General features: G+C 47.2%; 1 protein-coding gene across 14 annotated transcripts in view; it reads left to right on the forward strand.

Moving 5' to 3' along the window:
* The first annotated feature begins 5,476 nt into the window (after window positions 1–5,476).
* The window catches only part of AFDN (afadin, adherens junction formation factor), a 113,585-nt gene continuing 106,865 nt past the window's right edge, over window positions 5,477–12,196 (forward strand). For 5 of the 14 annotated variants that reach the window (XM_061428561.1, XM_061428571.1, XM_061428572.1 and 2 more), the window contains exon 1: window positions 5,477–5,695. In XM_061428561.1, the coding sequence (XP_061284545.1) occupies window positions 5,591–5,695 (105 nt within the window). In that variant the 5' untranslated portion in view covers window positions 5,477–5,590. The remainder of the gene's footprint in view (window positions 5,696–12,196) is intronic. The other 9 variants (XM_061428564.1, XM_061428565.1, XM_061428562.1 and 6 more) reach the window with 3 other exon arrangements.

The following is a 12,196-nucleotide window of genomic DNA, read 5'->3' on the forward strand; positions in this document are numbered from 1 at the left end:
TAGGGAGGGTCCTCAGAAAACGCGAGTTACCGTGTGATCCAGCAACCCCACCCCTGGGGATGGGCCCAGAGAAGACTGTAATTCAAAGAGATGCACGCACTCGTATGTTCACAGCAGCATGGTTCACAACAGCCAAGACACGGAGACAATCTAAATGCCCATCGACAGCTGAACGGATAAAAAAGAGGCAGTACATACATACAACGGACTACTCCTCAGACACGAAAAGAAGGAAGTGACGCCATTTGCAGCAACATGGATGCAACTAGAGATGTCAGACCAAGAGACGAAAGAGAGACAAACCCCACGTGACACCACTGACACATGACATCATATCTGTTGCTTAGTCGCTTAGGCGTGTCAGACTCTTTGGGGACCCCATGGAGTGTAGCCCACCAGGCTCCTTTGTCCACGCGGATTCTCCAGGCAGGAATACTGGAGTGGGATGCCATGCCCTTCTCCAGGGGATCTTCCCCACTCAAGGACTGAACCTGCCTGTCCGTGTCCCCTGCACTGCAGGCAGATTCTTTACTGCTAAGCCACAGGGGAAGCCCAGGGAAGTATATCCAGGGACACTTCAATAAAAAAGAACAAACAAACATATGTTTTCCAGCAAAATCATACATATTCCATATCTCAGGATATACCATACAATTATATATAACATATAAAAGGTTACATACCTACATCCATAAGTATTATATATATGTGTGTGTGTGTATATATATATGCGATATATAAACACCCGTTTTCTAGCAGAACATGGTATGAGACACAGAGAATAACAGTTAATGTATCTGTACCATTTGTCCTCTTAGGTCTGTTAAGTCACTGATCTTTTTCCTGACACTTTGTTTTCTGGAGCCTGTGAAAATTGCTGCAAGAGTCAGCTTTATTACATTCAGTTCATCACAGAACCTAGTTTCCATAGTCTCCTACATTTTCTTTTGCTTTGTTGTATCAGTGGCAGTCGGGTGACGGACTCCTACAGAAGCTGCTCAGGAGCTCAAGACCTCAGTTTTAGGAATGAGGCAGTCTCATAGCTCCACTGTCCGGGACTGTGGTCACGAGAATAGGCAAAAGCTGATGGAAAGCTTCCCAGACCTCCAGGCTGAGGACCCTGCCTCGTGAAGACCCCTTGCTCGAATGCTGGCCCGGGGGAGCTGGCCGGCAGCTGTGGACGCTGTGCTGGCGGCCCACAGCGTGCCACGCTCAGCAGTCGGGGTGAGGGTCTGACCCCCTCTGTGCGCAGAGCTCGGTGCTGCACTCAGCGCTGGGAGAGGGGGCAGAGTCAGGAACTGCAAGACAGGCCTGGTCACCGGGGGTCACCACATGGCATCACTCTACAGCACATCACGAGGGGGAGTGGGCAGTGTCCATGCGGTAAATTCTCCATCTACCAATAACACACAGAGCAGATACACACAGACACACAGACACTCACACACACACACACACACACACACACACACACACAATCTGACATACACTCAGACACAGACAGATGGACACACGGGCCGTTTTCTTTACACTCAGTGTAAACATCTTATTTATCTGTTTTATATAAATAGATCTGGTTTTTTTCCAGCATTATCTTTAGTTTAAAAACGCTAGAGAACACACACCATGGAAGTCTTTCTGAGTTAGTAATATACATATGTATATATACATATTTTTAAATAAGTAAGATTAAATTCTCATTTTAAGGGCTTTTTATGGCTCTGCTTTCTTTGAACTCTACGTGATCTAAAATTTAACTATCAGGAACACTGGAATATAAGGAAGAGAGTATAAAGTATATCTCTTTCAAGCATAAGTATATATTTCTCCATTTACCCAGTAAAGTAACACATATCCTACTTGTAGTTCTTGAGATCTAATCCTCTGGAATTTTTTTTCTTTTTTAAACTGAATTAACCGCACTGACCTTCCTAGCCCTGGGCTAGGCAAAGGAAGAGTTTGGTTACCTAACTTTTAGATTAGCAAACTAAATTAACTTTCAGTGCTTTAGGCTACTAAGGACGGTGCTCTACCCTAGGAATTCCCCTGTTTGAGCTTTTATTATACCCCTTTACTTTTCGTTTAAAGATGATCCTCTGAATTGATATCTACAAGAAAAAGCTTGTAAGATGCTTAGTACAATTACAGGATGAAATACTTTAAATTTCGTTAATTTACTGAAATACGAAATCTATTGGTGGCTAGAAAATGACCCATAGGTCATTAAATATAGTTGATATAGTTAAACATAGTTAATATATTTCTATCATTTTTTTCTTCTGAGGTGGTTTAAGCTCCTGATCTTCTCCCTGGCATTTTCTATGTTCCAGAGCCTGTGACAACTGGGGCAGGAATAAGTTCATTTTGGTTGGTCTCAGAACATGGTTTTCATAATGCTTCAAAAAATATTTCTAAATGTTCAAAGCTTAACCAGAATTTTAAAATTATCATTATTTATTTGTCCTTATATAAGATATGCCATTGCAAGGTTTTATGTAGATTTGTTTTACAGATATTTAGAATTATTGGTAGGTCAGTGTTGACTTAAACAGGACCTCTTAATTTTCTTAAAATGTAGCTAAAAATAATACTTAAAAAGGAAAACAAAAGGTAAATATATAAATTGGAAAATTAATTATAAAAAATAGACTCAGATTAAAAAATCTTTTCACCCTCATCCAGTGCAGAGTTGTTTAGCTTCAGTCTGGCCTCTCATTCCACACCTCAGTTCTTATCTACACGGCAGGATTAATCATAAACCCCACACAACTCAATTTTCATATAGCATCTCTTGAATAGCACTTACATGTGATTTCCGAAATGTATCAGAACTCAGCAGTGCAATGAGAACAGAAGATGGAGGGCATGCCCACTTATTCTTCTTATAATGTGGCATCAAAATTAACATATGGCTCAGCACATTTTCTTGGGCCTTGAACAATAACAACTAGCAGAGGAATTTGTTACCCTTAAATTTTCATGGCCTAAATAGATAGGGGTCTTCATGATTTAAGAACTTCCCTGTAGCTCAAACGGTAAAGAATCTGCCTGCAGTGCAGGAGACCAGGGTTCAATCCCTGGTTCTGGAAGATCCTCTGGAGAAGGAAATGACAACCCACTCCAGTATTCTTGCCTGGAAAAGCCCATGGACGGAGGAGACTGACAGGTTATAGTCCATGGGGTTGCAAGAGTCAGACACGACTGAGCGACACACACACACACACACACAATTTAAGAATCATAGGTATTCTATGGGTTTCACCTTGCTTTTAAACCTTTGTCAAGAAACTCACATTGGTTGGGACCTCCTATGAACTGTATGGGCTTATGTGGTGGCTCAGACAGTAAAGAATTCCCCTGCCAAAGCAGAAAACGCAGGTTTGATCCCTGGGTCAGGAAGATCCCCTGGAGAAGGAAATGGCAACCCACTCCAGTATTCTTGCCTGGAGACTCCCATGGACAGAGGAGCTATATGCTCATACACTCATAACACCAATGGGGATTTTTAATGAGTCGAAAAAATGATAAAAATGAGCTTTGATTTAGAGCCTTCTCTGCATCAAACTGTAGGCATTTCGTGTGTGCTTTATATTTTTATTACAAAAACACCACTACAGGAAGCCCATTTTTATTTTCCAGCAATACTAAATTTTCCACGTGTACTTATTCAGACACCAGCAACCTAACTGCCAGCTTTGCAAACTCATTTTTTTTCTCTAACAGCCAAGTGATCCTTGCTAACAGCATCGTCAGGAATAAAGCTCTTACTGTTAGAATTCAGCTGACAGTATAGCTGATGACCCACATGGCATGCGTGCAACCTAGCTGGACAGTTCTGAGCTGTATGGACACTGTGATGTTCACCACAACAAACAAACAAAAAACCAAAATCTCAAAACAGAAAACGACTTGAGTCTATAAAGAAGCACAGGAACTAAAAGGCATAAAGGAACAGAATGTCGGAACAGGGATGTGCTGTTTATACACATATGCTTTTCTGCAAGTCACCACATTTTAATTTTGAGAAAGGAGGCCAGAGATCTATTGAAGAATTCATCCCCCCGTGGCACTGGTTCAACACCGCAGGCTTCTCTGCTGAAAAGCCTCCTTATGAAGCTGAACTGTACCAGTGCTGCAGAAAAGAGAGCTGAAGACAAAACCCAGCAGGGATGATAGAATTCTCATCTTTCCCAGAAAAGAAGAAATCCAATTGGTGGAGAGGAAAATCGTCTCCACGCTGCAAAGGACAAAGTAATGACACAAATAAAGAGGCTCTGTCAAACGCAGCTCGCTGTTTTCATCACTTGGCGTGGTATTTCAGAGATGAGGGCTTTTTGTTCCCACACATCACAGATAAGGCAGGAGGCTGGTTTCACCTGGCCCCGCGCAGCACGGAGATCTGTCTGCTGACAGGTGTTCTGCGGCCAGTTTATTATTTTTTTTTAAGGGGGCGGGCACGGGGGAGAGGCAATTGAAAAACCCCTAATGACATAAGCATTCCTAAAATGGACAAAACTGGCTCCTGAAATGAATGTGGGGTCTGCGCGGACACCGGGAGCCTGAGAGGCGCCCGCGCAGTAGACAGGCAGCATCTCCCCGCGGGGGCACCTCGGGGGACCCCCTCCCCCGTGGCTGGAAGCCTGTGCTGGGAGAGGACAGGTTTTCCGGTCCACACGTGACCCGGACACCGCGGGACAAACACGGGCGAGGGGGCCCAGGCCCGGGCGGGTGGACAGGGTCACCCGGGTGCTGGCCTGGTCGGGCGCTGCGGGCCCCGTGTGGTCAGCGCGCACAGGGGCTCCGCGCGTCCTGGCCCGGAGGCCTCGACAGCCCAGCGCGCCTGGCCGAACCCGGCCCGCCCGGAGGACCCGGTACCGTCCATCCGAACTCCACCCACGAGCCCGACCCGAGGCCGGCCGACCCAACACATCAGCATATGGACCCAGCCAGCCCGTCTGAACCCAGTACCGTCCGAACCCGGCCCCCCGATTGGACCAAACCCGGCCCCCCGATCGGACCTGGTACTGTCCCTCCGAACCCCGCCCACCCAATACCCCGGTCGGACCTGCTACCGCCGGTCCAAACCCGGTACCGTCCGAACCCGGCCCGCCCATCTGACGCGGGACCGTCGGTCCGAAGCCGGTACCACCTAAACCCGGCCCGCCCGTCTGAACCCGGTACCCGCCTCTGCATCCGGCACGGTCCGCGCCCGGCGCGGCGGTCGGACCCTACCGCCCGCCGGGACCAGCCCCGCCCGGCGCGCGCGCAGCAGCAGCACCTCGCGGAGGCCGGCGGCGCGGGCGGGCGGGGCGGTGCGGGCGGGGGCGCGCACGGCGGGCGGGGCGGCGCGGGGCGGGCGCTCGGGGCGCACTCACACCGGCCGGCGGCGGACGCGGGGCCGGCGGACGCGGCCGAGCAGCCCGCGGAGCCGAGAGCCGAGGCGGCCGGGCCGGGGCGCGCGGGGGGCGCAGGGCGCGCGGAGCCGGGAGCGCGGGGCGCCGGCCGGTGGGACCGAGGCGGACAGGCGGCGAGCCGGGCCCGCCGACCCCGGCGCGCGGCCCCTCGGCCGAGCCGACCCCTCGGCCGGAGGATGTCGGCGGGCGGCCGCGACGAGGAGCGGCGGAAGCTGGCCGACATCATCCAGCACTGGAACGCCAACCGACTGGACCTGTTCGAGATCAGCCAGCCCACCGAGGTGCGGGCCGCGGGCGCGGGCGGGGCGCGCTCACCTGCGCGGGGCGGGGGGCGCCCTGACCGGGGGGCGCGGGGCGGGGGCGGGGGCGGGGGGCGCGGCGGGGACGCGGTTGGCGGGGCCCCCGCCCGGAGGACCTTTGTCCCCGGGGCGCGCGGGCGTGTGGCCGGCCGCGGGGCTCGGCGCCGGGCTCGGAGGCCCGGCGCGCACAGCGAATGTCGGGGAAGTTGTTCCGACCGTGCGGCCCCGCTGATAACGCGGCCCGGAATTGAACTCCGCGGAGAGGCGGTCCCTCCCATTCGCTGCCGGCGCTCAGGTGGACGGGCGGGCGCCCCTCCCCGCGCCGGCCGTGCGCGCGGCCGCGGGCCCGGGTGGGGGAGGGGAGGGGGCTGGGCGGGGGAGGGGCGGGGGGAGGGGGAGGGCGAGGGTCGGGAGGGGGAGGGTGTCGAGAGGGGGAGGGGAGGGGGTCGGGGCGATCGGGTGGGTGGGGGGGCTTTGGGGAGGGGCGGGGGGCGCAGGGCGGGGCGCGCACGGTGGCTCCGGGCCTGGCTGGGGGTAGCCCGCCCTGGGTGTGCTCCTGGAAAAGGAGGAAATCTCGCTTGCCTTCGGCCTGGGACAATGGTAGTTGTTTGTGGCAGAGAGGCTGAAAGAATTCCCAGCAGTTTTCTGTTTTTTAAATAGGTCTCCTCCCAGTGCGTTGGTCTGGGAGAGGTGTGGGAGGGCCGTGGAGGGGAGGGCTCAGGGAGGGACCCTGAGAGCCCATCCTCCAGCCGCGGGAGAGACACCTTACCCGGGACTCGTGTCCTCCTAGGGAATGGTTTTACTAGCATCTATTTCTGATTTGTCCCAGTAGGTAATTACAAGTTAATACTGTTTACTGAAATACCGTCTTTGGGGCCCCAATCCTGTTGGACGAATTTGAGCATTCTCATGAAATTGAATGCCTTATCATTAAACCCCAGTTCATAGTTTTGAGCAAACTTGACTTTTAGCGTCTCAGCGTCTTAATTTTGCCCATGATGGGGGAGGGGGGGAAATCCATTTCTTCCGTCTGCACTGGCAGAGCCATTCGTTTTAATACGTAGTTGAATGCCAATATGAATTATTAGGTTCAGGTTGCCAATTGATAAGTTACTCCTGGTTCACAACTCACCTTCTCTAATGATTTTATGAGTTAGGTGCTAGTAAACAAATGAATAATGCGTAGTTGTGTTCATTCATAGGTTTATTAGCAGGTCTTTGAAAAGAGACGTGCAGTCATTTAGCCTTCAGGATTATGTTGTCTTTCAGAATAATGAGTTCATTTTTCTTTTTTCTGGTTTAAAAAATTCAGATGTAAAATATTTTGGTACATAGTTGTTTTGTTTTTCTGTTTGAATGGACCTATTTATAATTTTTTTTTTTTTTTTTTTTCAGAAATTTCCCAACTCTGGTTGAGAAAAGGAATCTTTTTTCACTTTAGTGATAGATAATTCAGTTTACTCTTTGGGATTCTGAATGCACTGGCATTTTAAAAAATCCTGAATCAGAAACACAGTTGATTTTATTAAATTCTGTTTTTAAGCACTCGGTTGAGACTTCTGTCCTTTCTGAGATACACTGTCTGAGTAGTTTTTAAAGTAAAACTGGCCTGTCATTCAGAGAACTATGTTTTTTCTGGTTATTCTGCGGGTGAAAAGTTGCTATGCAGATGTTGAAGCAAAGCAAAAGTTGAAGGACATTTCAGGCAAATGATTATATATTTCATTTAGAAATGGCAGCCCACTCCAATGTTCTTGCCTGGAGAGTCCCATGTAAAGAGGAGCCTGGTGGGCTACAGTCCACGGGGTTGCAGAAGTGTCAGGCATGACTTAGCAACAAGACACAACAGCCGCCCCGCTTACACCTGAACACGTCTAGAAATGGTCCTCCAAGATTATATTAGAAAGTGTTTCTTGATGAAATAAGTTGGCTTTTTACAATATCCGTGTTGTCTTCTCCGCTCTTGCATTATGTCTGGTACTTGGTTTACACTTGTATTCTTTGTTTTCTGGAGAGCCTTTGCCTGCTGTGTGTCTGTTTATTCTGGCCTTTGGAAGTTTAAGCTTCACATTTAGCATGTGTTTTTCATTATCATGAAGGTAAACTAAAGTTAATAATTCCCTAAATCAATATTTTAAAGCCAGTGGATTTGAGTTGCTTTATCTAAACTTTTTCGTCTGAACTTTTTTTAATATCTGGGAAACGATGAATTTTTCACTCTATTTCTCCATCACAAATAATTTTCCTTATAAGAATGTAACATCATACTGGCCTTTATTATGGTCAGTAAATGTCGAGCAACTTTACTTCAGAATTTGATTTGTAAAGATAAGTTGTAAGGCACGTATTTATATATTTGGAGAATCTTTTTTATGTACATATACGAGAGTGTAGTTGTTGGTTTGTTTTCTTTTGGCGGCTTTTTTGGAGGGGTTACAGTGATCACAGTGAGTGAAGTGAAGTCGCTCTTTTCGACCCCATGGACTGTAGCCTACCAGGCTCCTCTGTCCATGGGATTTTCCAGGCAAAAGTACTGGAGTGGGCTGCCATTTCCTTCTTCAGAGGATGTTCCCGACCCAGGGATCAAACCCCGGTCTCCCGCATTGTAGGCAGACTCTTTCTGGTCTGAGCCACCAGAGAAGCCTCTTACCAAATTACAGAACTATTGACCGTCTGTGGTTGGTGGTTTCAGGCAGCATTGCTAACTTCTGATCTGAGGTGTTTATGTTTAAGGAGATGATAAGCTTGGCTCTTTGGATTACTCTCTCTTTAAAGAAAATTAGAATATGTTCTAACTTCAGCTTCGTTAAGTTTGCTTCGTATTCACCTTTGTATGCAGAAGGGCTTCCAAAGAAGAAACAGACTATATTTTATCATTGTGTGTTTTTCGTCCCTGATTATATTTAAAATGAAAGTTGGTGATCTAAACTTAGAGTCAGTGCTTTATCACCAAGAAATTGATATTAAGCTGAATTAATCTCTTGATTACCATGGAGAGCTATAGTGCTTGATAATGCTTATAAGAGCTTCTTAGTCCCGCCTGTCCTTGTCTTACTTTTAATGTTAAGCCTTCACTTCTTTTAGGGGTTTCTGATAATTTATCATAGCAGAGTTCTTGTTGCTAATCTCTGTACTTCCTCAGAAGACTGCTTCTCTGGTTACCCAAAAGTCTGCATGCTGTTGGGTGTTCCGTTGTTTAGCTCATTTTGTCATTGTAGCCACTGGTTTTGTCTGAGTCATTCTCTGATTGCATGAAGGCGAGAGCTTCGCATTTTATTGTTTGAAATGTCAATTGCACGTCTGTCACGTGGTGCGTGCTCAGTGAATACTTTGTGAAAAGAATGCTGAATGTGGTTTCCTTTTTGTGTACCTTTATTCTTGACTACACAGGGAAGTGAGCTTTTTAAAAGCTTAGTGAAATTGTCTGTTAGACTGTTAAATATTTGTCGTTTCGTGTCTTATTCTTCTGCATAAACTGTACACCTGAGTGCAAAGCCTGTGCTGCGTAGTTGGCTGACCACTTTTGGGAGATACGTATTACTTAGTGAATTCATTGCCTTTTTTTGGCATCGATGGGAAAAAGGTTAACCTAGAATTTTTGTGGACACCCCTCTGTTCTTTACTGAAGGTGGATATGTTATACTTTGGTACTCTGATTAGTCTGGAGAAGTAACGTGGTGCTTCATACGACCCAGACCACCCAGGGGTGCGTGTGAAAAACAGCTCGTAGTTTGTCAGCAGAGGTGGAGGAGGAAGTCTTCAGATGAGGTCGTAGTAATTGCGTAATTTGGAGCTTGAACTGGGCTTCCCTGGTGGCTCAGATGGTAAAGAATCCACCTGCAATGTGGGAGACCTGGGTTTGATCCCTGGGTCCGGAACATCCTCTGGAGGAGGGCATGGCAACCCACTTCAGTATTCTTTCCTGGAGAATCCCATGGACAGAGGAACCTGGCGGGCCACAGTCCATGGGGTCGCTAAGAGTCGGACATGACTGAGCAAATAAGCACAGAGTTTAATCTATACTTTGGACTAATGCTTAGGTTGTAACTATGCTTTATCATACAACTTAACTATATTTGAGACTATTTTGGAAACAGCAGTTGTGTTATTAAACCTTGGTACTTCGGAAGATCTGGTGACTAGTGTGTGATGAGATAGGCAGCTGCCACTGATGTGTTTTTAGTATTTATAGGCATCTCTATTCCTTTAAAAAAATTTTTTTTTCTTCTGTAGTAATTGGTTGTGGTTTGTGTTTGTGGGTGTGAGGTCAGGGCACCGCTGTCTCCTTACCTTGACTTGAAGCTGCATCTCGACCAGCTTCACTTTGCTGTGTTCCTGCCAACGAAGCAGTAATTTTTCCTTTATGTGGTTTATGGACTTAATGGAATGTAAATGTTGTAAATACAGGCATTTCTAGAATTGCCAGATTTTGATTGTGGTTAATAGTAGAATACAGAGCTCCAATACTTTGGCTACCTTGTGTGAAGAGCTGATTCACTGGAAAAGACCCTGATGCTAGGAAACATTGAGGGCAGGAGAAGGAGGGGGTGACAGAGGATGAGATGGTTGGATGGCATCACCAGCTCAGTGGCCATGAGTTTAAGCAAATTCTGGGAGACGGTGAAGCACAGGGAAGCCTGGCATGCTGCAGTCCTTGGAGTTGCAAAGAGACACCATTTAACAACCAAACAGCAGCAATAGTTGAATAGCAGAACTTTCATATTCGCGAAAAAATTTGATTCACAGAAAACCAGGATATGATACCAAGTTGGTGGGATGTTTAAGAGAAGAAGGCTTAGGGTTATGTCAATAGGGATTTAATTGAGTAATTGTGGTACATAAAGCATTATTATTAGTGGTTGGTTATTATTCTGGTGGCATAGATTAATCTGCTTATAAACAGTTTTGCCAGACTTGAACTTGATGTAATATCGGAAAACACTAGTAGATAATATAGCAGTTATTTTGGTAGAGGCTTGCTTTCCTCTATTATACATAAAATAGACGCGAACAGTACTCATGTAACATAAACTGAACTGACCTCTTCAGTGAAGACCTGTTCAGGTGGAGTCTGCCGGTCTTCGCTCCTGGTTTTTCTGTTGCTTTTGGTTCCCTGGCTGGTCTTGCTTCCGGTGCACTCAGTTACCGTGCTGACGCCCAGGACAGTGGCGGGAAGGTGCGTGACCTGCGGTCGTAGGTTAGAGACTAAGCAGCGTGCCCGCAGCCCCCCACGCTGGGGGAGGACGCGTCACCCTTGAGTCTGTCTGAGCCCCCGACCGCGGTGCAAACAGCGGGGCCCGGGCTTCCACAGGGGTTCGGGTCTGCCCTAGCTCCCTGCAGCCCCCCAGCCCAGCCCGAGAGCTGCGTGGAGGGCCTGGCCCGCGACGCTCTGCTCATGCTCACTGTTGTCTGGTGGGTTTGCTGTGTTCTGAGTCACGGCTTAATAGTTCTCTGTTGCTCCATTTCACACATGTTCTGTTAAAGGAAAGTCAGGCTCCCACTCTCCACTAGTTTAAACCATTTGTTCCTTTAAAGAACATACTTTCTCTGTATCCTTGTCGGCTAATAGTGGTACTTCCCATGGCGACTTACTATTCTTTTTATTTCCTGAGTCTTGCAGGAGAGCCAGCACAATTTCTAACTTGTAATTTCTTTTTGTGCTGCTATTATCGGCTTTTGGTGTGGAGGCTGGACGTTGCCAGTTTCGCCCTTTTGCTCTGAGTCTGGACTAGTTCTACATGGTTGGTAGAGAAAATGGTTTGGGAGCAACAGCACAATCAAATATTTAAAAACCACTGTGTTCTTAAAAGCACGTGCCTCTCTCCATATACATACTTAGTTCTGGACCTTGGGAAGATGTCTTGCAGAGACATTATTTTTAGGTAGGTGTTGATATTATTTTCTGAATAAATTTCTGAGTGCTCCAGATTTACAGAAAAAAGCTTGTAAAATCTACCCTGGTTTTATATAAGTTTATAGTGTATCATTATTATACATGAGCTTCTTAATGAGTTCCTAGGTTATCTTACATTTTTCACTGTAATGTATTTTTGTGTTGGCAAATACTTGGGGGCATTATTGGCGTGATTATTTCTAAAAGACATGGATAATAAAAGTTAAGAGTCAGTTTTATGAAGATTTCTGCTTTGAGCCTAAGTGTTTCTGTTTCTGGTACTAATTCTCCGTTGGAAGATTGTTTTAAATCTTTTTCCTATTGTTCGGTTAACACCCATTTGTCTGTTTTGCACTTTGAATGGGTCTTGTACCCACGTGTGGTTTTGGGCCACGGAGCACTGACTGCTTGGAAAATACAGGTTCTCTGAGTTATGTGGATTTTCCCCACATGTTGATACATTTCTTTAAACCATATAAAAATAGCCCATTTGTTAATGTCAGCATTGACTAGAAAAATCTTAAGTGTTGGGAAGCCTCCCTCCTAGCTCAGTTGGTAAAGAATCTGCCTGCAATGCAGGAAACCCGGGT

The sequence above is a fragment of the Bos javanicus genome, chromosome 9 (genome assembly GCF_032452875.1).
Source record: "Bos javanicus breed banteng chromosome 9, ARS-OSU_banteng_1.0, whole genome shotgun sequence".
NCBI classification, from domain to species: Eukaryota; Metazoa; Chordata; class Mammalia; order Artiodactyla; family Bovidae; genus Bos; species Bos javanicus.